Source organism: Annulohypoxylon maeteangense (genome assembly GCF_022496945.1).
Source record: "Annulohypoxylon maeteangense strain CBS 123835 unplaced genomic scaffold GGS22scaffold_9, whole genome shotgun sequence".
Lineage (NCBI taxonomy): Eukaryota > Fungi > Ascomycota > Sordariomycetes > Xylariales > Hypoxylaceae > Annulohypoxylon > Annulohypoxylon maeteangense.
Genome location: NW_025953256.1, coordinates 1,300,004 through 1,319,432, shown reverse-complemented (window position 1 = coordinate 1,319,432; position 19,429 = coordinate 1,300,004). Strand labels below are relative to the sequence as shown.

General features: G+C 47.0%; 8 protein-coding genes across 8 annotated transcripts; 4 read left to right on the top strand and 4 right to left on the bottom strand.

The window, feature by feature from the left end:
- The first annotated feature begins 166 nt into the window (after positions 1 to 166).
- GGS22DRAFT_164563 (uncharacterized protein) lies at positions 167 to 914 on the top strand. The gene is made up of 2 exons (XM_047961547.1): positions 167 to 283; positions 367 to 914. The coding sequence occupies exons 1-2, from the start codon at positions 220 to 222 to the stop codon at positions 516 to 518; spliced, it is 216 nt and encodes a 71-aa protein (XP_047818718.1). The 5' UTR covers positions 167 to 219; the 3' UTR covers positions 519 to 914.
- A 97-nt stretch (positions 915 to 1,011) lies between these two features.
- On the top strand, positions 1,012 to 3,105 carry GGS22DRAFT_164562 (cytochrome c oxidase subunit IV). The gene is made up of 3 exons (XM_047961546.1): positions 1,012 to 1,782; positions 2,018 to 2,211; positions 2,283 to 3,105. The coding sequence occupies exons 1-3, from the start codon at positions 1,548 to 1,550 to the stop codon at positions 2,364 to 2,366; spliced, it is 513 nt and encodes a 170-aa protein (XP_047818717.1). The 5' UTR covers positions 1,012 to 1,547; the 3' UTR covers positions 2,367 to 3,105.
- Positions 3,106 to 3,180: 75 nt separating this feature from the next.
- On the bottom strand, positions 3,181 to 5,771 carry GGS22DRAFT_147886 (P-loop containing nucleoside triphosphate hydrolase protein). Its single transcript, XM_047958967.1, has 2 exons — positions 4,746 to 5,771; positions 3,181 to 4,690 (listed from the first exon to the last, which is right to left on the bottom strand). The coding sequence occupies exons 1-2, from the start codon at positions 5,405 to 5,407 to the stop codon at positions 3,559 to 3,561; spliced, it is 1,794 nt and encodes a 597-aa protein (XP_047818716.1). The 5' UTR covers positions 5,408 to 5,771; the 3' UTR covers positions 3,181 to 3,558.
- A 587-nt stretch (positions 5,772 to 6,358) lies between these two features.
- On the top strand, positions 6,359 to 9,487 carry GGS22DRAFT_164557 (carbohydrate-binding module family 48). Its single transcript, XM_047961545.1, has 9 exons — positions 6,359 to 6,535; positions 6,609 to 6,767; positions 6,841 to 6,965; positions 7,039 to 7,138; positions 7,206 to 7,318; positions 7,373 to 8,064; positions 8,121 to 8,456; positions 8,514 to 9,144; positions 9,210 to 9,487. Exons 1-9 carry the CDS (start codon positions 6,460 to 6,462, stop codon positions 9,231 to 9,233), a joined length of 2,256 nt encoding a protein of 751 aa, XP_047818715.1. The 5' UTR covers positions 6,359 to 6,459; the 3' UTR covers positions 9,234 to 9,487.
- A 116-nt stretch (positions 9,488 to 9,603) lies between these two features.
- Positions 9,604 to 11,154, bottom strand: GGS22DRAFT_180084 (origin recognition complex subunit 5 C-terminus-domain-containing protein; the record flags this gene model as incomplete). The annotated part of the gene is made up of 2 exons (XM_047963732.1): positions 9,604 to 10,584; positions 10,651 to 11,154. 2 exons carry the CDS (start codon positions 11,152 to 11,154, stop codon positions 9,604 to 9,606), a joined length of 1,485 nt encoding a protein of 494 aa, XP_047818714.1.
- A 615-nt stretch (positions 11,155 to 11,769) lies between these two features.
- GGS22DRAFT_189093 (uncharacterized protein) lies at positions 11,770 to 13,522 on the top strand (the record flags this gene model as incomplete). Its single annotated transcript, XM_047964801.1, has 3 exons — positions 11,770 to 12,024; positions 12,086 to 12,965; positions 13,047 to 13,522. The coding sequence occupies 3 exons, from the start codon at positions 11,770 to 11,772 to the stop codon at positions 13,520 to 13,522; spliced, it is 1,611 nt and encodes a 536-aa protein (XP_047818713.1).
- A 352-nt stretch (positions 13,523 to 13,874) lies between these two features.
- Positions 13,875 to 14,814, bottom strand: GGS22DRAFT_189092 (carbohydrate esterase family 1 protein; the record flags this gene model as incomplete). Its single annotated transcript, XM_047964800.1, has 2 exons — positions 13,875 to 14,646; positions 14,705 to 14,814. The coding sequence occupies 2 exons, from the start codon at positions 14,812 to 14,814 to the stop codon at positions 13,875 to 13,877; spliced, it is 882 nt and encodes a 293-aa protein (XP_047818712.1).
- A 1,407-nt stretch (positions 14,815 to 16,221) lies between these two features.
- Positions 16,222 to 17,942, bottom strand: GGS22DRAFT_189091 (uncharacterized protein; the record flags this gene model as incomplete). Its single annotated transcript, XM_047964799.1, has 6 exons — positions 16,222 to 16,326; positions 16,396 to 17,045; positions 17,111 to 17,399; positions 17,464 to 17,511; positions 17,612 to 17,758; positions 17,835 to 17,942. 6 exons carry the CDS (start codon positions 17,940 to 17,942, stop codon positions 16,222 to 16,224), a joined length of 1,347 nt encoding a protein of 448 aa, XP_047818711.1.
- Positions 17,943 to 19,429: the final 1,487 nt, after the last annotated feature.

Sequence of the window (19,429 nt, the reverse complement as noted above, 5' to 3'; positions counted from 1 at the left end):
TATTACAATTATTAGTGGGGCAAAACAGGCTAACGAAGGCATGACAAAGGCACGCCACCTTATTCCATTAGACGATAACCCTCGATAAGATGATGAAAATTAGGTAATGTGAATTTTCATTCAGGGTTTCTTCAGAATACACTGACGGCTTTTCAACACCGTATTGTGTTATGCTAGGCATGTTTCCAATACAATTCTAGTTCATGACATAGAGAAACCATGAGTTCATTTGGCCGCGCTTTCATTCCCATAGGTCTTGCTGTAGCCTTTGGAATATTAAATGGTATGAATTTGTCGTAAATTTGTGCATACCTTCACTTACAAGGTTATGGTCATCAATGATGCTAAATATCTCATACTTAACAGGATATTATGCATTCGGTCCTCTGCTCCAAGAGCATCAGAATATATCACAGCTTCCTACAGAAAAACGCAATCAGCAACCCGATAGCGTCGCTAAAGTGAATGATTCCACCCAACATAAATCATCAAGCTCGGAAACCAAACCAAATCGCTAGCTGTCAACTACCGCCAGACACCAACTATCTCTTACATGATCTAGATTCCAAATATGAGGAATCTAATAAGTCACGACAGTTATCTCGACAGAATTAGAAACCTCCGGGAATTGTGCCTCTACCCCAGTTACCTAATAGTACGACTTGGACTTATTCGCCATAGCAGTACAGGATGTTAGCCGGTAAATTTGGCAGCAAGTATGAAAGTGTACACAATAAAGATATACACGGAAGTTTGCCTACCGGAGTTCTCGTCGGAACTACGTAAAGTTGGAGATTGTCAGGTTTATTGAACTCATAAAATGCTGAGTTGTAAGATATCCATAGATATAGGGTTGAATACGGACAGAACTTCAGCATCAGCCAACATACTATTAATTAGACAATATTTCAAACGATGTTTCATGATATACACCTAGATTCCTAGTAATTTTCGTATCTGTACTTCATACTAGGTAGCTGAATGATATTAAACTCCATGAGCTTATAAGAATCGAGTATTTAATTCATCCGTTACTCATTTACATATGATGACTAAATATGAAATTACTTAGTAAACACTGCTTTTAACGATTACAAAAATAAATCTGGGTCAAGAGTGGTTGTGTGACGTCGCAACATATCTTATCTGTTTATTACCTTGGTCCGAAAATTAGCCGGACGAACCAAAGATCTGGAGCTATGGAGCTGTCAGAGCTGTTCCAACTGTCAATCATCGAATCGCAGCTGTGAGAGTGCCTGAGGCATTGAACGGCTCCTCCAATTGGCTCCACCACAATCATACGACCGTTCAACTCAATCGAAAAAAAGACTCTCAATTGAACTCGATAGCCGAAAAATCGAAGCACCCAACAACAACCTTATCGTCAGCGAGAGACCACCATCCGCGATCTCCTCTTCCACTTCCAACCGGCCGAGCGACCGCCTCAATTGGCTTCCAATCTCCACTCTTCCGATCGACTTGCACGGGATTTTCTCGACTTTTTTTTCCCGTTTCTATTTTCCTTGTTTTGACGCACACAAGTCAAGATGATGCGAACACCCGCAACCTCTCTCCTACGCGGCGCTCTCCGGGCCAGCAGAACGACCACCATAATTTCTCGTCGTGCCGCTACCACCCACGCCATCTCTAACCCGACGCTGGCCAACATTGAGAAGAGGTGGGAAGGTATGCCTCAAACCGAGCAGGCCGAGCTGTGGATGGCCCTACGAGACCGCATGAAGGAGAACTGGGCCGAGCTCACGCTTTCGGAGAAGAAGGCCGGTATGTAATATTACATTTTCCCGTTCATTCGTATATTTCGCGATTCGTTTTGAATTAGCCTGCGCTGCTTCCAGGCTTGCGTCCTAACTCTCGATATTGATATTGGCGATTACTCTTTGCGAACGGCACTCGGGAGGGTGGCACCGTTGAGCGGGACAGTGGATCCCCAATACTTGATCTAACCATTCACGCAACACGTATTTGAAGACAACCATGGACTGACGTCCACCGACAGCATACTGGATCGCCTTTGGTCCTCACGGACCCCGCGCCGTACCGGCAGCCGACGAGGGACGCAAGGTGGCCCTATACACCGCCATGGGTGTTCTCGCCAGTTTCGTTATCTTCGCCTCGGCGCGGTCATTCGGCGGCGCCGGCCCCGGCACAATGACCAAGGAATACCAGGAAGCCACTAACGAGTACCTCAAGGTGAGAACGACACTTTCCCCCAAACCTATCATTGCCTCGAACACACGAGCCAGCGAGTTAACGCTTAACAGAACCAAAATGCCGAGCCCCTCACCGGTCTCTCGTCCGAGGGCTACAGCGGAAAGGGCATGGTGCAGTCACCGCCCAAGAACTAAACCCGATTGTCGAAATCCCGTACCTACTCTTATCTTTTTCCTTTTGTCATTAGAGAACCGCAATGCAAGGCATCGAATTCCATGTACAAAACGAAAAGCAGCTAGAGTGGAATGGAGTAGCGGGGCCGGGCGGGGGCGCGTTGGTTATCCGAAACGATTCGACGATGAAGAATAGTGCAGACTCGAGTCCGGACGGCGGTAACAACAACATCAGCAGCACCAGTAGCAGCATGCATCAGAGACACTTTTATTTAATTCCAGTTGGGATGTGGTCCCCGTGCCTAGGAGAAGCCGACTTTCGATAGTTGGTCAAAGAGATGAGATCCAGGCGTTGTAAATATGTACAAGAGGAAAAGCAAACCTTCTATGCCGTTCTGAAAACAAAGCTCTTCCTATAACATTAAACGGAATGTGTTTAAGTCTAGGAGCCGTCCTCGCAATCTGCTCAAATTCTCTCAACCTTCCCACTCATTGCCGTCTCGGGAAACCACCAAAAACTAGGTTGCTAGCGTTGTGAAACCTGAGATAATTGCTAATGGGCAGATCGATGGATCATCTCGTATGTTGATTGTGCGTATCCCGTTCAGCCACAAATTGGGGAAGAACCATACAGCTGGAATTCTCCAACCTTCAACCTGTGGAACCCCTATAGATGATACTATCGTAGCTATACTAGACATCACACAGAGCCATAAGATCATAAGTTTAAGACTTACGCGTAAAGCATGGATATCTAGCCTAATTATTTTAAATAGGCAATCGTGTCGATGAACAAATAACTGGATAAAATGAGTTAATCAAATATATTTACATTCACTCTATACCTTCCCATTCAACTGCATATCAAAATGGTTGATCAACGTATTTATAGCTTGCCAAGTGACCTATAAGAGGCACCTGATATATACGCGGACGATATCAGGTCATGTAGCTCAACTCCGTTACACCTGCATGTATAATATCCCAGTAACTCCAGTCCGTTGGTAAAACGATCATGATGCGCAATATGCCCGAACCCAAATGACATCGAAACTCCCATTCCCATATCAACGCCATGCAGGGTTTTTCCTAGCCCCAAAAGGGAATAAAATAAAAGATAAAACGATTGACTCGCTCGGAATTTGCGAGCCCATACCCGTGGGTACCTAGGTAGTTAACAATAACTCGTACAATTAACTTTAACTGATGTTTCTCATGCGCCGCTCTCCCCAGCCTCGCGGTACTGGCCGAGACTACTCACAATCTCTCTCCCATGCTCGTCCTGCCCCGTCACTTCAGCCAGGCCGTCCTCCTCGCGTATTAGCCTCTCGATTTCTAGTCTGCCATCCTTCCCCCAGTACCCGACCTTCTCCTCACCGCGCACTGCCTTCTCGGTAACGAGTACAAAGTGGGTAGGGGCATCGAACATAGCTTCCGCTAACACACGCTCCATCTCCATCTTGAGGCCGCGAGCACCCGTCTTGGCCTTCTCGGCGCGCTCCGCGATGGCCTGTAAGGCCTTTTGGGTAAAGAAGAGGTTGGAGGGGTAGGTCTGAAACAATGCTGTGTACTGTGCAACTAATGAGTTGCGCGGCTCTGTCAAGATCCTTAATAAATCCGTCCGCGAGAGCGGTGAGAGTGCCACAATATTATGAACACGACCGATCAGCTCCGGAATAAAACCAAATCCCTGTAAATCCTCGGGCGTTGCTAGGTCGAGTGCTGTAAGTGATGATGTATCCTCGGCATCTAAGGGCCGGTGAGGGATATGAGTAAATAATGCTGGTGGAAGATCCGGCTTGTTACCAGATGTAGATCGACTCCTAATCTCCGAACCAAAGCCCATACTAGACTTAGACACTCGATTGAGTATCACCTTATCAAGACCAACGAATGCACCACACATAACGAATAGTATATTGCTTGTGTCGATAGTATACTGGTCCACTTTCCCAATTGGAGGCGGTGTTGGTTGTGGTCCTGAAGTAGATGTCGAGGATCCGGGGCCAGTATAACTTGTGGTAATAGGAGTTGCCGAACGAGACGACGAGGAGGTGCGATTATCTTTGACGTTGATAGAGATCTTGGTTCCCTCAACTAACTTGAGTAACGCTTGTTGCACACCTTCGCCACCCACGTCTCTTCCATTCATGGTCTCACGTTTGGCGATTTTGTCGAATTCATCCAGCACAACAATTCCATGTTCAGTAGCCCTCACATCGTAGTTGGACTCTATTAATAATCGCTCGATGCATGTCTCGACATCTTGGCCTATATAGCCAGCTTGGGTAAAGGAATTACAGTCGCATATCGTGAACGGGACGTTAATCTTCTTGCTGAGCGTCCTACGCATGACTGGTTAAGAGGCAGACACACGTATGTCAGCAAGTGATCACTTACTCAAGTATATATGTCTTCCCTACGCCAGTTGGACCAAGTAAAAGTAAGTTGCTCTTGTCGATCTTAACTGGCGGTGTGCGACTTGTATCCTCGGGTATGTAGAAGTCAGATTTCTGTTCAGAATGCTGCCAGGCCTGGTGCATTTGTTGTATCGAATCGTTGTGGCCGGGGAATTCGTCTTCGTCAAAATCGTCAGCGCGATACCGTTGGGACATTGGTGTCGGATGTGGCCAACCTTCAACTGGATGAGTTTCCTCCATATCTCTTGCATTTCGGTCGCGGGCAATAGCTTGTCGCATGAGCTTTTCCTCCCTCTTCCTCTCCTGCTCCTCTTGATATTTCCGCCGCCTCACATTCTGGTAGTGGTTAAATATGACAGACGATATTGACTTCTTTGCCCGATCTTGTCCAACTACGTATTCGTCGACTCGCTTCTTGAGATCTCGAGGGTAAAATTGTGGAACTCCAAAGGTGCTCTTTGAAAACATAGGCCCTCTTCCTTCTTCGTTCGGGTCATAACTGCTAGTAAAACCGGAGTTGAGCTCCGGAATACGTCTCGATGGGGCGCGGAGGATGGTAGATGTTGAGAGTTGTCGGTGATGAATTCTGAGGGCCGGGCTGAGAAGCAGAGGGGTTTTACGTCTTATAAGGACCGACCCCATATTGGCACTATTAGAGGTGGCCTCCAATCGACGACCACTACTTCTAGGAATATGAAGCGGTGATCCGCCACATAAGTATGTGTATCTACACCTAGGTGAGACGATTGAATAGTATTAGTCTGCCTATTAAACAAAGCTGCAAGAGTATACCGTGCCAATTAGACGAAATTGTGTAACGAGGTATCAAAGGTATTCTGTAATTTGAAACAGGTTTAATCGTCGGTTTGGATGAAATGGGATTTGATTGAATTACAATTATCGTCTATCAAAGAGCTTACGAGGTCTGTTACTCCTGTATCGGACATAAGTTGCGCGAGATCTCACAGCGATGATCCAGCATATGAGCTTTAAAGGTCGGGGGTCCCTTAGTTAATGGGGCGGGGCTTCCCTTGTTGGCGGGGGATCTCTGTTAAAGTCTGTTTAAATGCTTTATCCCAGCCGCTATTAGAATAGCCTCGCCGCTAAAATGGGTACCTAGGTATGTACCTAGGTAGGTTCGGTCAGTGCTTGAGCTTAAGTAATGCCCCGCAATGTTCTAAAATCAAACATTCAAGCGACTTCAAAAGCACTGAGTACATAAACCCAGGGCTGCTGTATTCGACGCCAGGGGGTAAATCATATTCAATAATACCTACCAGATAAGTAGAAATGTACAGACATCCCAACCTTGGGAAGACTTCACAATCATCAAATAAGATTTTATCTATTCAGTCCAATATGCCAGCTATCACTAAAAATTACAAAATAATTAATCCAATATTTACCTAGTCGTCTTGATAAACGAATCCATACAACTGTAACAGATAGAAGCTGTAGGTTATAGCTGATTGATCGATCAGATAATAAATGATCCACTGCCACGGTGCTACTGCAGCGTGAGTTGCCCCTCGACGTCATCAACATGGTACCTAGGTAGTTTGGGCTGGAATTTCTTCTCCTCATCTAGTACCTAAGGAAGCACTATTAAGGCAAAAATTTCATGAGAGAACGTACAAGTTAGACAAAATAAAATTCTCACGTTTAGTTGATTTTTTTTTCATATAAGGAGCGGAATGGAAGGCAAGAAAAAGTCTCATCTGAAGAAGTACTTTGTGTGCGTCCGTAGCTTTGCTATTGTTCAAGCATTAGGTAGGTAGCTCCCTCCATACCTTCCTAGGTTGTTTAGCGGGGAGATCTAGACCAATCTAACCTTGTTAAATAGCTACCAAATTTCGCCTGTTACGCTCTTCGAAAGCACCAACTCCCCCTTTTCCCTCGAACCTTGAATCAAGCCAGCCCGCCAACATGACTGCCGTGGTCGATAACTCTGCAAATTCTCTTGGCTCTGGCACCGCGCCAGAGGTACCAAATGACGGCACTGGTGCGATTTCTCTCTAAACCCCGCGATCATATGGCGCTAGTATTAGATGGGTAGTTGACAATATAATTCATAGGCGTGGTGCAGCTGGATCCTTGGCTATCACCTTTCAAGGAACCTCTGAAGCGAAGATATGCGAAAGCTCAAGAATGGATTAAGAAGATTGATGATCTTGAGGGTGGTCTTGAGAAGTTCTCAAAAGTTCGTTTGAACTACACTATCTTAAACCTCTCTCAGGGGTCTAGACAAATGCAGCTGCTTATATGGACCTTAGGGCACCGAGATCTTTGGTCTAAATGTTGACAAAGACAACAATATCGTATATCGAGAATGGGCACCAAACGCCACCGAAGCTTTTCTAATTGGAGACTTCAGTGAGTACCAGTCATGCTATCTACCTAGTTAGTAACGAAAACTACTTTACTAACCACATGTTCTCAGATGACTGGAATCGAGGTTCCCACCGTATGGCAAAGAATGAATTTGGAACATGGAGTATAGTCGTCCCTGCGAAGGGCGGGCAACCAGCTATCCCACACAAATCCAAGATAAAGGTATAAGACCTCATTTGAGTCAGTTGTCTCACATTTACTAAAACGAAATAATAGATATCTATGACAACACCTTCAGGCGAGCGAATTGACCGTCTCCCTGCTTGGATTAAATATGTTACCCAGGATCTTTCAGTCTCCCCTGCCTATGATTCTCGCTTTTGGAACCCGCCAGAGTCTGAGAAGTACGTATTCAAGAACCAGAGACCTAAGAAGCCTTTGAGTGTTCGTGTCTACGAAGCCCATGTAGGAATCTCCTCACCCGAACAACGAGTCACAACATTCAAGGAATTCACCAAGAGCATGTTACCAAGAATAAAGAATCTTGGGTACAATGTCATCCAGCTCATGGCTATTATGGAACATGCTTACTACGCTAGTTTTGGGTACCAAGTCAATAACTTCTTTGCCGCAAGTAGTCGATATGGCACCCCTGAGGATCTCAAGGAGCTAATTGACACCGCTCATGGTTTGGGACTAGTCGTTCTCCTTGATGTCGTTCACAGCCACGCCTCTAAGAATGTACTTGACGGCCTGAACGAATTTGATGGCTCAGATCACCTTTACTTTCATGAGGGCGCGAAAGGCAGGCATGAGCTATGGGACTCTAGACTTTTCAACTATGGGAGCCATGAAGTTATGCGCTTTCTGCTCAGTAATCTGAGATTCTGGATGGACGAGTATCAGTTTGATGGTTTCCGTTTTGATGGAGTGACCAGCATGCTCTACACACATCATGGAATCGGAACGTGAGTCATATATACACGTTTCCATACTCTTAAAGAATTCCACTGACAACTTTTAGGGGCTTCTCTGGTGGGTATCACGAGTATTTTGGTGCGGGAGTTGATGAGGAAGCTGTGGTTTATCTCATGATTGCCAACGAGATGCTCCACAGCCTATACCCAGAAATTATCAGCATAGCCGAAGATGTATCCGGAATGCCAGCACTTTGCTTACCGTTATCGCTTGGTGGCGTTGGGTTCGACTACCGATTAGCCATGGCTATCCCAGATATGTGGATCAAGATTCTAAAGGAAAAGAAAGATGAAGACTGGGACATGTCGAACATCTGCTGGACTCTCACTAATAGACGACATGGCGAAAAGACGATTGCTTACTGCGAGAGTCACGACCAAGCGTAAGTAAAATATCAGTTTCAGGCATAAGTTTAAGAAACTAACGTATTTGATTCTAGCCTCGTGGGCGATAAGACGTTGCTCTTCCATCTATGCGACGCAGAAATGTACACTAACATGTCGACATTGTCGCCTCTCACCCCCGTAATCTCTCGGGGAATGTCGCTACACAAGATGATCCGGCTACTAACACACGGCCTCGGCGGAGAGGGTTATCTAAACTTCGAAGGTAACGAATTCGGTCATCCGGAGTGGCTTGATTTCCCACGTGAGGGTAACCAGAACTCATTCTGGTACGCGAGGCGCCAACTCAACCTTACCGAGGATCACCTTCTACGTTACAAGGACCTCAACGAGTTCGACCGTCAGATGAACCAAACGGAAGAGCGCTATGGCTGGTTACACGCCTCTCAGGCGTACATTAGCCTCAAGAACGAGAACGACAAAGTGATCGTGTTTGAGCGAGCTGGCTGCGTGTTCATCTTCAACTTCCATCCCACTGAGAGCTACGCCGACTACAGGATCGGAGTAGGCGCCGCAGGCACATACAAGATCGTCCTCGATACCGACACTAAGGAGGTTGGTGGGTTTGCCCGCAACGATCACAACGCGCGATTCTTCACCACGCCGATGGAATGGAATGGTAGGAAGAACTGGACTCACGTGTATATTCCCAGCCGCACGGCTCTGGTAAGTCCTATTTCGACGAGTATAAATACCTAACCTACAATACATCGAAGCTAACATGACAACAGATTCTTGCACCTGAGAGTTCTTAACCTAAAGGAGATACGGAAACGGAGGAACTGGTATATTTCGGTATGATGGAAGGGAATGGCTTTACCCTACTTGAGGCATTTGATGGAGGTCGTCTTTGAAAGCATGGCGGGTTTAGCGAGGTAAAATGGGGGTATGAAGGTGGCAGGCAATATGTTCGAGGTAGTTCTCATTCACGAGTCGTGGCGATATATCGCATGGACTTAATAACTAGATAGAAATATTATTCTCTTTGAAGAGCCAAAAGCTCGCTGGGTATTGTATTGTATTACATATGCATATATACCTATATACATACGAGACGCTAATGAATTCGACATCACATCCATATCCCCCCTTCCTTTCACCTTCAACGTCTCGCTCATACCTCACTTACTCAACAAGCCACTCCTCAACCTCAACCCCCATACTCCGTCCCACCCCCCTAATAACCTCCCACCCAACACCGACCCTCCACTTCCCCCCCCGATCCATCGTATCCCCCGCCCCTCCCGCGCCCCCAACCCTAACCAACAACCTCAAGCTCGCCAGCGTCGCAATCGCCATGCCCACGTCCCCATCAACACCGACCTGGTCCTCATACGCGCCATCACGAACCCATTCACTCCTCGTCGCCGCGTATATCGCAACCATGCGCTCCAGCACAAACGCACTAGGCCCCAGCAACTTCCGCGCAATCTTCCGATGCTTGGCTTTCTTCGAAACCCGCGTATGCTGCCCCAGACTCCCGCCCCCGCGCCGCCGTCGCCCGGAGTGCCACGTGCTGAAGATAGTCTGGTCGTGGCGCGGCGCGTTATGCGAGGCTAGGTACGCGGCGACGAGGAGGAGGCGCGCTGTGGGCGGGAGCAGGGTTGCCAGGTCCTTAGTGCTTCTACTCCACTCGTTTTCGCCTGTCTTTGCTCCGTTGCTTGTGGTTGTTGACGAGGGCTTGGTGAGGGAAGTAGTGGGTTTCGAGGCGAGGGTTATGCCTGGCTCGAGAACGGATTCGTCCTGGAAGTAGGCGCGCGCGGCGACGAGCAGTTTTGTGAACTCCCGCGCGCGGTAGGTGCCTGCGGATACCGGGGCCGTGAAACGTGGCCATAGGGCGGCGCAGGACCGTGCGAGGCCGGGGAGGGTCCGGGATGCGGGTTTGGAGAGGGCGTCGTGGACGGCGGCTGCGAAGCGCGTCCATAGGTCTGTTGTTTCTTGGGCTGTGGTGTTCGGCAGCGGCGAGGGCGTGTATGGCGGACGAGAGAGGATTGTTACGTACTCGGGCTTCGTGTACGGTGGGAAGTATAGCTGTGGAGTCGATGATACGTGGAGGAGGGAGGGCGACGGGGCGGTGAGGATGAATATTGTTGTTAGATTAGGGATCTAGCAGTTGATTATGTTAGTGAAAGGTCTATGAGATATGCAGAAATACGGATAGGAAACACGTACGAGCTCGGATAACCTGGCAAGAGCAGGTAATAACGTAGGTGGTGCATCTCGTTGGCGGTCGATTCCGTCGAAGACTAGCACGAATCTCCAGTCCTTATCATGACGTTGGTCGTACGTTAGCAGTTTGGTTAACTCGACCGTGAGCGCGGCGAGTGTCTCGCAGCGTCCAACTGTTCCGCTCTCTTCCCATTGTAAAGCATCTGCCACAGAACCGACTGTTCTTTCGAAAAGATGCCGCGCTGTCACGCATTCGGCGGACTTGACGATAGCGTAATTGAGAAGAGAGTCGTCAGTGTCGGCCCGAGGTGAGGATAATTCCTTGAGAAGCCGGGCGGTTACAGTACTTTTGCCGGTAGCTTCGGTCCCGTGAACTATCAGATTGCGGCATGGGGCGGCCCTAGGATAGAGCAGTGTCGCAAGAGCTCGGATTTGAGCGTCACGGCATGGGAAGCTCTCGATGAGAGTTGCAAGAAGGTCGTCGGGGAGCTCGAAGATGCTCGCCATTGCTTCAATTTTCCGACTACACCAAAAGCTTAATCCCTCTCTTCCAATTCATCGATATAGCGTCGACTAAAGTTGCAAATGTACAATTCACGGTCGCGTTTGGATATTTCGCGACTCTCAAGTACCGATGTACTTTCTAAATTATGTAAAGATCGACGGTGCCAAGACTGGATGTCCGGCACAAGACGGATTATTAAGCATCTTAATATTTTTATAGCTAGGTCCACGTGTGGAAGGAGCGCGAGAGGTGGGCGAAGTCAAATCCGTGCCTCAGATGTGAATATGTGGGTCCAAAGTACGTCAGGCTGCTCGAATTATGTAGGACCGCGACGGGAAACTAGAAGTTGCAGTGTGGCTTAGGCCAGCAATGCGCTGAAGGTCGTAGTTCACAAATCTCCGCCAAAATCGCGTTCCTTCTCTATTTCTGGCTTTTATTCCGAAAACCTTATTTCTACTTAACAAGCATTATCTTATATCTTAAGCGAATCAGTCATATCGATTGATCTGATTGATTTCTTGTTTTTCATCTCGCTTACATTAAAAGGAGAGACCCCTTCTTGGCGAACCGACGATGAAACAAAGTTGACTAAGCATTGCGCGATTGACTCAATCGAGATGGATGAAGTAGAAGTCGATACGCCAGACGTCGACACCGGCTCTAACAATGAGTTGGATTGGAATGTTGACATCGACGACGCTCGCGATGGCAGTTTAACTCATCTTAAGCCCCCTCTTGAGTTTGATCCATCTAGTAGACATTCTAGCAGGCATTCCAGTGAGGGGCCAGACTCGCATAAGCCATATCACACAAAACGGCCACATAAGAAGTCACGAGCCGGATGTCAGCAATGTAAAAAGAGAAAAGTGAAGGTAATGAAATTGGATGATATAATATGAATATAATCTCATAAAGACTAACTCCTGAATTAAGTGCGATGAAGCGAGGCCAACGTGTAAGGCCTGTAGGCTCCGAAAGGAGAGCTGCGTATATCCGCCCTCGACGGCATCTGCCGCACTTGTTCCCACCCCGAAATCCGATTCGGAGGTTTCGTCTTCAGCCTCCTCTCCTCTATCACTCCGTGAAGCTGACACTGGCAATATGCTTGTTGTCACCGAGCCTCTTTTTAGGCCACGAGAAATGTCAGATGCTTTGGACATGGAAATGCTGTGGTTCTACACCACCACAGGATTTCAGTTCTTCTCGATTCAGAGTGGCCGTTCTGCTGTAGTCGATCATGTGCTCCAGGTAGAGGTTGTCAAGCACGCTTTCAAGTCACCGTTCCTCATGAATTGTTTGATGGCAGTATCATCACTGCATCTCCAAAACTTAAACCAACCCATTCCATCTCAACGCGCGGCGACTTATTGTTCCAAGGCGTTTAATGGATATCGAGATGCGATAGAGACGGCAAATCCTTCTGACTTTCCTGCATTGATAGCGACATCGCTTCTGATGATCGCACTGAGTAGCCAAATGTTCCGCGATCCAGATGGAAAGCCACTCTATGTTATAGACTGGATGCAAGTCTGGAGAGGAATCGGGTTGATTGTTGAAATCGTCTCACCACGAGTCCTCCAAGAAACTGGGATGGCAGTGTTATTCTACAGACCCCCGATAGACCTCGACAAGGCAACGCAGTACATTCCAAATAACCTCCTATTTATGGTTGCTTCCATAAGCCCTGGTGATGCAGACGACCAATACCAACAAACATATTATAACATGCTCAAATATCTCGGGTCGCTTTATCAAGAGATGAGAGATCATGGTTTCAATCCCATCCTCGACCTTCGTATAATCACTTTCTTCAGTACGTATTCCCTTATCTATACATAATTCATAACTTACTACATAATAAAATAGAGCGGTTACTGACTTTGTAATCGAACAGCTTTTATACCAAAAGATTTTATCCCTCTTGCAAAGGAACACCGGCCACGAGCTTTGGTTCTCTTGGCCCACCACCTGTGCTTCGCGAAACTAACCCCGGATGTCTGGTGGATGCGCGGTATTGCAGACCGAGAAATTAAGCAAATCTGCGAAGAAGTCGGGGATGAATGGGCACATTTATTACGCGTGCCCCAGATGGTTCTCAGGACAAATGACAAGACCGAAATCGCCCAGCTACTCATCAATAATCGCAATTGGACTCCAACAGAGATGGATCGATACGAAAGAGACCGAGACCCTAGATTGAAAACAGACCTAGGATTGTTCGACAATGAAGGCTCAGAAGTCAGCATTTACGATGGCCAGTGGAAGCGAAAATCGTCGATTGCGTCCATGAACCATAAAGTCACAGAGCTGGGGGATTTATTGGATCCCTTCCAGGTTCCCTGTAAGGGATCTATATCAAATTCAGCGTAAACCGTCTAGAAAACTACCATCGAATTCATTTCTAGGATAAGAACAGCATTATACAGCATGGGGATTAGAGAACGGGCATGGAACTACACAATCCACTACACGCATTTATGGGTTTATATTACGGAGATATATACAATGCCAATCGCGAGAGCAAATTTAGGAAGGAAACGACGTATCTTGAGAACATATAGTGGAGTTGGTGGCGTTTATCATTCACTTATACCCCCTTCAATACTTTTCAACCAGACGTTATTTTATACATGTAAGACAACTTTTGGTTTAGTTGTTATACATACTAACAGAGGCAGTCGCTTCAGATATCCGGCTACTATATTTTCAATATGCCAGAATATTACAGGCCGAACCATGCCTCGCTAGCTGTCAAATTAGACGGCACACTATGCCCCACACCTTGTGCATAAATGCCCTGGACCGAGTCGCCGTAGTTGCTGGTGGTGTACCCTTGTTTCGGGTTGTTCTCAACAGTGCTAGTTGCGTCCTGGCTCACATTGAAAACGGCGGTCCATTGCTTGATCTCCTCTTGATAGTTCTGCGGCGCCAACGTGCTATCGACGCTGCCGTGCCAGATTTGCATCTTTGGTCGAGGCCCCTCATATCCCGTGTACATGTCGAGTACGACCTGCTTCCACTTCTCGGGGGTGGCGCGCGACTGGCCGCCACTGCAGCTGTTGTTCCACTGGTCGACGCCGCCGGAACTGCTGACGAAACAGCCTGCTGCCACCCCGCTATATAGAGACACGGCTTTGATGAGCTCCGGGTAGGTCGCTGCGAGCACGTTGGACATCATGGCTCCGCTACTACCGCCGGTGACGTAAACCCGTTCCGGGTCAACTTTATACTCGGAAATCGCATATAAGATCATGTTGGCGATCGCCTGGGAGTCGCCGCCCCCGAGATGGGTTAAGGATTGCTTCGACGAAACATCCCAGCAGGTACCGCTGTTGGGCGAGGACGGCCATACGGTGATGTACCCCTTTTTGTCGGAGCCCGATTTCCACGGGATCGCATTGTTCTGGAAGTACGACTGTGCCGACGATTGGCACGAGTGGATGACAACTACGAGCGGCGGGTTCTCCACTACATTGTCCGGCTTGTACACGTACCTGTTACAATCATCAGTTTGGTGTAAAGGGGCAGAAGTGATAGAAGGGGCAATTCTACATCTGCGCCTTAGACGTGGCGTTGTTATTATAGTTCGAAACTTGCGTGAGCGAGGCCGCGAAGGCCGTGCCGGCCATAAGGCTCGTCGAGACAATCGCGGAGAACAACATTTTCAATCAATTCGAGACAATAGCTACGCAAAAATGGGAATGTCAACCTGTCTAGATATCATTTTAAGCCATTTTCTCCGAAAATACGTCGGGCGAGGACATTATATACCTAAGGAATGCAATAGAGCCGGCACATCGTCCCATCGTGACGAAGAAACAAGCTCTTTCCCCCCTTCCCCGCACCCTGCAGAATAATTGCCTCTGGATCTACTACAATCCCCACCGCCACCAGGGTCGACGAAGATCTCTCGCTCAGATCAGCACGGGATAAAGTAGCGTCGCATCTCATCGCGCGATGGAAATGAAAGGGAAGAAGCAATATTTCCGCAACGGGAAATTAGTCGTTTACGCATAGTACGGAAGTAGGCGAGCATGGCTCCCGGTGACGCAAATTGCCGTTTATACAAGCTTTGAGATCTGCCCTTTCTTGCTCGGCTAAAGTGGTGCTACCTTGTCCCTCCACGTTATTAAGCGGCCGCCGCTCTCCCCAAAACCCTTTTCTCCCGTCTAGCTGGTAATTGGGGCGCGAAAGAGAGGGCTTTTCGCTTCGTCATTAGGCGCCGGGTAGCCTCATACATGTACTGCTTCAAGCTGGAGCCAACCGGAGGTCGAGCTGGGGGTGCTGTTTTGGACTTGATTGGTGGACTTCTTTGGTCGGTACTTGCGTGTCTAATTCTTGAGAATGTGGTCGGGTAGGTGTGAAAGTTGATAAACGAGCATAGTCCGGGTTTCTTTCAATTCAGATAACGGGCTTCTCTCGGGCAAGATATAGTAGGAGACGGGGTGAGAATCATTATTCGGCCAGACAAGGTTTAGATCTCAAAGACATATAGATTTAACCTAGTTAAAGTCTATTCACAGGGCATATTTCAGTTCTCACGGTGGCAGACAAATCACAATTCAAGTAATCACTAAAGAGCACAGATCATATAGGGGAATTCTGAATTGGTGCAAGATCCTTAAGGGACCATCCAACATATAGTGACACTTGTGTCACCCCGAGATTATGCAAATATGCATCCAACCTAGTAACGCCTGGCGAGATGATGTTATCCGAAAAGATGTCGTTGATATGCAACGTGTGTTAGGCAGCCAAAGCACCCGGGACCTTGTGGCAAGATGGTAGATGGCGTAAGTATGTACAACGATTGCGGTTGTACGTCTTCGGATGTGGAATGCGAATCTGGTTTGCGAGGAAAAGCGAAAGAACTTATACCATTGTCTGTGATGTTATTCATGGTATGTTCTCGGAAGCGATAGTCGTAGAGGCGATATGTAGAGTAGGGCGGTGTTGCCGGTTCCTGGAGCGCAGTGCATCTCATGTCTAGCATAATAGCAGAGATCGTAAAGCGTGTGCAACATAGCATAAGCAAATATGAGGACTTCGGAGGCTTCTGAGCTCGGTGATCACTCCGAGAGTCGACTATGCTTGAATTTTACACCAGGTGGGTGATCCTCCATCTCGAACTTGCATCTCGCATTAGTACAGACGCCATTGATAGTACTGGGGCACTGTAGCGAGTCAGTATACGATAATTACAATATTATCAGGACGAGAAAAAAAGAGGAAGAGAAACTTACATGGTGTCCGTAGATGCAGTTGTCGACGTCGCAATCTTGTCCACTGGTGCATGGGTTCAATCGAGCAAAGAGCGCGATCACCTTCATCTCTTCTTTGGTAGGATTGTAGTCGTGCTCGAATTTACACTCATCTCCCTTCGAACAGGGGCCCCTCAGGAAATGATTGTTGCATAGCTTATCCTCGCCCTTCCTCTTCTTCAGTCGCTCCAGGACGGCTTGGTTGACGGCGATTGGTTTATCGAAACCTCGAGGGCCCGGATACCATTCAGGAGGAGGCGATTGAACAGGGCGTGCCGGCGCAGCAGTCTTCTTAAGGGCAATGGGTAGGGTGATTTGAGGCGGCGGGGAAGCAACTTTAGTCTGAGCAATGGCGGCATACGACGGACCGATACTCATAGTTGTTTGGGCACGGTCTTGTGGCACCCTCGAAAGCAACTTCTCGCTGCGGAATATAGTGTGACAATTCATTATGCCAACGCCGATGCTAACTATGGCTTGGACCGTTGGGGTTCCCTCGAGGATGGTGATGCGCTGCTTGGTAGTGTTGTTGTTAATCAGTCCATCTAAGAACGGGCCATATCCAGAATTATGGGAGATGCCCATAACTACTTGTTTGCAATTGAAGTTTCTTAGATGGAATCTTGCAGAATCTATTCATGGAGTTAGAAGATGTGAAACGAAAAATATAGTATATGGCAATCTGGGAAAATCTCACCGATGATCTTTGCATCTGCTCGCTCCTTGCCTTGGCCTACATCGACAAATTCGAAATCGGGTCTGATTTGGCTGAATCCAGAGATGAAATCGTAGAGGGTTATTTCACTTGGGATGCAACTATTCCATTTCATAGCTCGGGACAGACCCAGGACATTGGCTACGACCTTGGCGACGACTGTAATAGGAGTATCTCCGGTGTAGTTGAATTTCTCTAAAATGGCCGAATTCAGCTCGTTGGCAGCTTTTCGACCACCCTCGACGCCCTGCTTAACGAGATGGTCCTTGAACTTGAGGTGAAGTATGGTTAGTCTAGTACCTAGATAAGGAAGTCGGACGAGTATGGAGACATACAATCAATCCATCACCGTCAATCAAGACCATGATATACGGATTACGATCCTTGTAACATTTCTCAGTCAGTCATATGAACTCTTGAAGGAGAAGAGGGAATGGGGGTTGGTTTGAGTAGGAGTAATACTGGAACAAATCCCAATCTAACCTCCATGTCACCTAAGCGTCTTTTGGTTTCCTGGAGTGATTTCTTGACACTTTCCAAGTCCATATGGGCATTATTAAGTTGCTGACGTAGACTACCATTCTCTTTCAGCAGACGAGACTCGGTGTTCTCTGTATACATCAATAGGTCCTAACAACAGGTGGAAGAGCAGTCAGCAACGCAGAATCCTTAGACATTTAATGAACGAAGTAGCTAATATGCTTACTTTTATAAGCACGTCAGTGCGGTCCTTGTCGGCTTCGTATTGTTGGTATCGACGGAGGAACGCATAGAGGCCTTTATCCCCATTCTGGTCTTTCTGAGAGGATGCCATCTTCGTGGATTCACGTATGAGGCACTACCAATATATCGTGATGGACGGTGACTAGTAGCGCTATATCTCTGTTGATGTGAATGGGTAGTAAGGGGATATCTCAGATGGGGGAGTCGGTTGGTATCAGGAGGAGAAAAGCTGTAGTTGTATAGACGGACGTAGGTGGAAATGGTTGGATGAGAGAAAAAAAAAGGATATGCGCGAGACGAAAAGTTAAGGTCGGAAATGATAATTTCTAGTCGCCTTCTGTGATTCCAATCCCACCTGATGAACATGTGCGGATATCTATTTTTGTTGTGTGGGACTAAGGAAGGTTGAACTTCAAAGCTGGGTGGGGATAGATATTTTGGTAGGTAGTCAGGCGGGTTAGCGCGTGCAGGGCATGGACAGGAGAATAATGTATTCGGTGGCATTATGTACCTAGTATCGAAATATGTGATTATATCTTCAATGGTAGCGCCGATGAGATGATATATGGATGGTACATCCGTGCAAGCTGTGAAAATAGAGTGGGGTCCCTATAAGTCGCACCTGCCTCGGTAGGTCCCTTGTCAACCCAAAGAACCAAAAATCCGGGGTAGCAGGGTCGCTAGCTCCACTGAATCGTTCTAGACCCCGCTAACTTTCAGGGGTATCTAGACATAATCTGTGACAATAATCAGCCCTATTCAAGGTTGTCAGGTACGACTATCTAGGTGAGATCCATCAATGGATATGATTCGTTATTGGAACTACATTTTACGTACCTGCTAATTTTTATCTATATAAATATTATTAAACCAACCCAATTAGTAACACATTAACGTGAAAGTACCATGTGTTAGTATATATAAGGAAATCACCTACCTCTTTCGGTTTATCCTTAACATCACAATACCTACTTCTCATACTATGTACATATGTAGTCACGATAGCAACAACACCTGGCATGAATGACATGTCTACTTAGGTACGTTAGTAGGTATTATAGATGCCTGTTTATGAGGAAACTACTACCTCTATACCTTACATGGTACAGATAAGTATCTAGGTACTTATAAACAGCATTTCGCTTGTATAAGTGCACCGTTGACATCACTTTGAGTCAGTCATTGCTTAATAAGCAGATAATCAAATTACTTCTAAGTCAGCCAACTTTATAACCCTGATTAGACTAGAAGAATAGCTGAAATATTCACAATACTTACTTGGAAGTTAAGGTAGAGCTGATTATTCGGATTCCAGTTTCCCAAGAGCCTCATTAGCTATTAGAATCTCTACTCTTTTTTGACGTCCTCATCTTCTTTCATCCCATCACGAGATGCCATTAACTAAACAATCCTTTCGCAGCCTAGCAAGAGTCGTTTTATTAAGTTTCAATATCGAAGATCTCACACTTTGGCCTGACGTCGGGATGAGTAGGCATTACCGTCGATATTTGTTGTTACTTAGAGTAACTACGTAAAAGACACAAGTTGAAATTAGTCAAACGCATCATCCGATCCCAT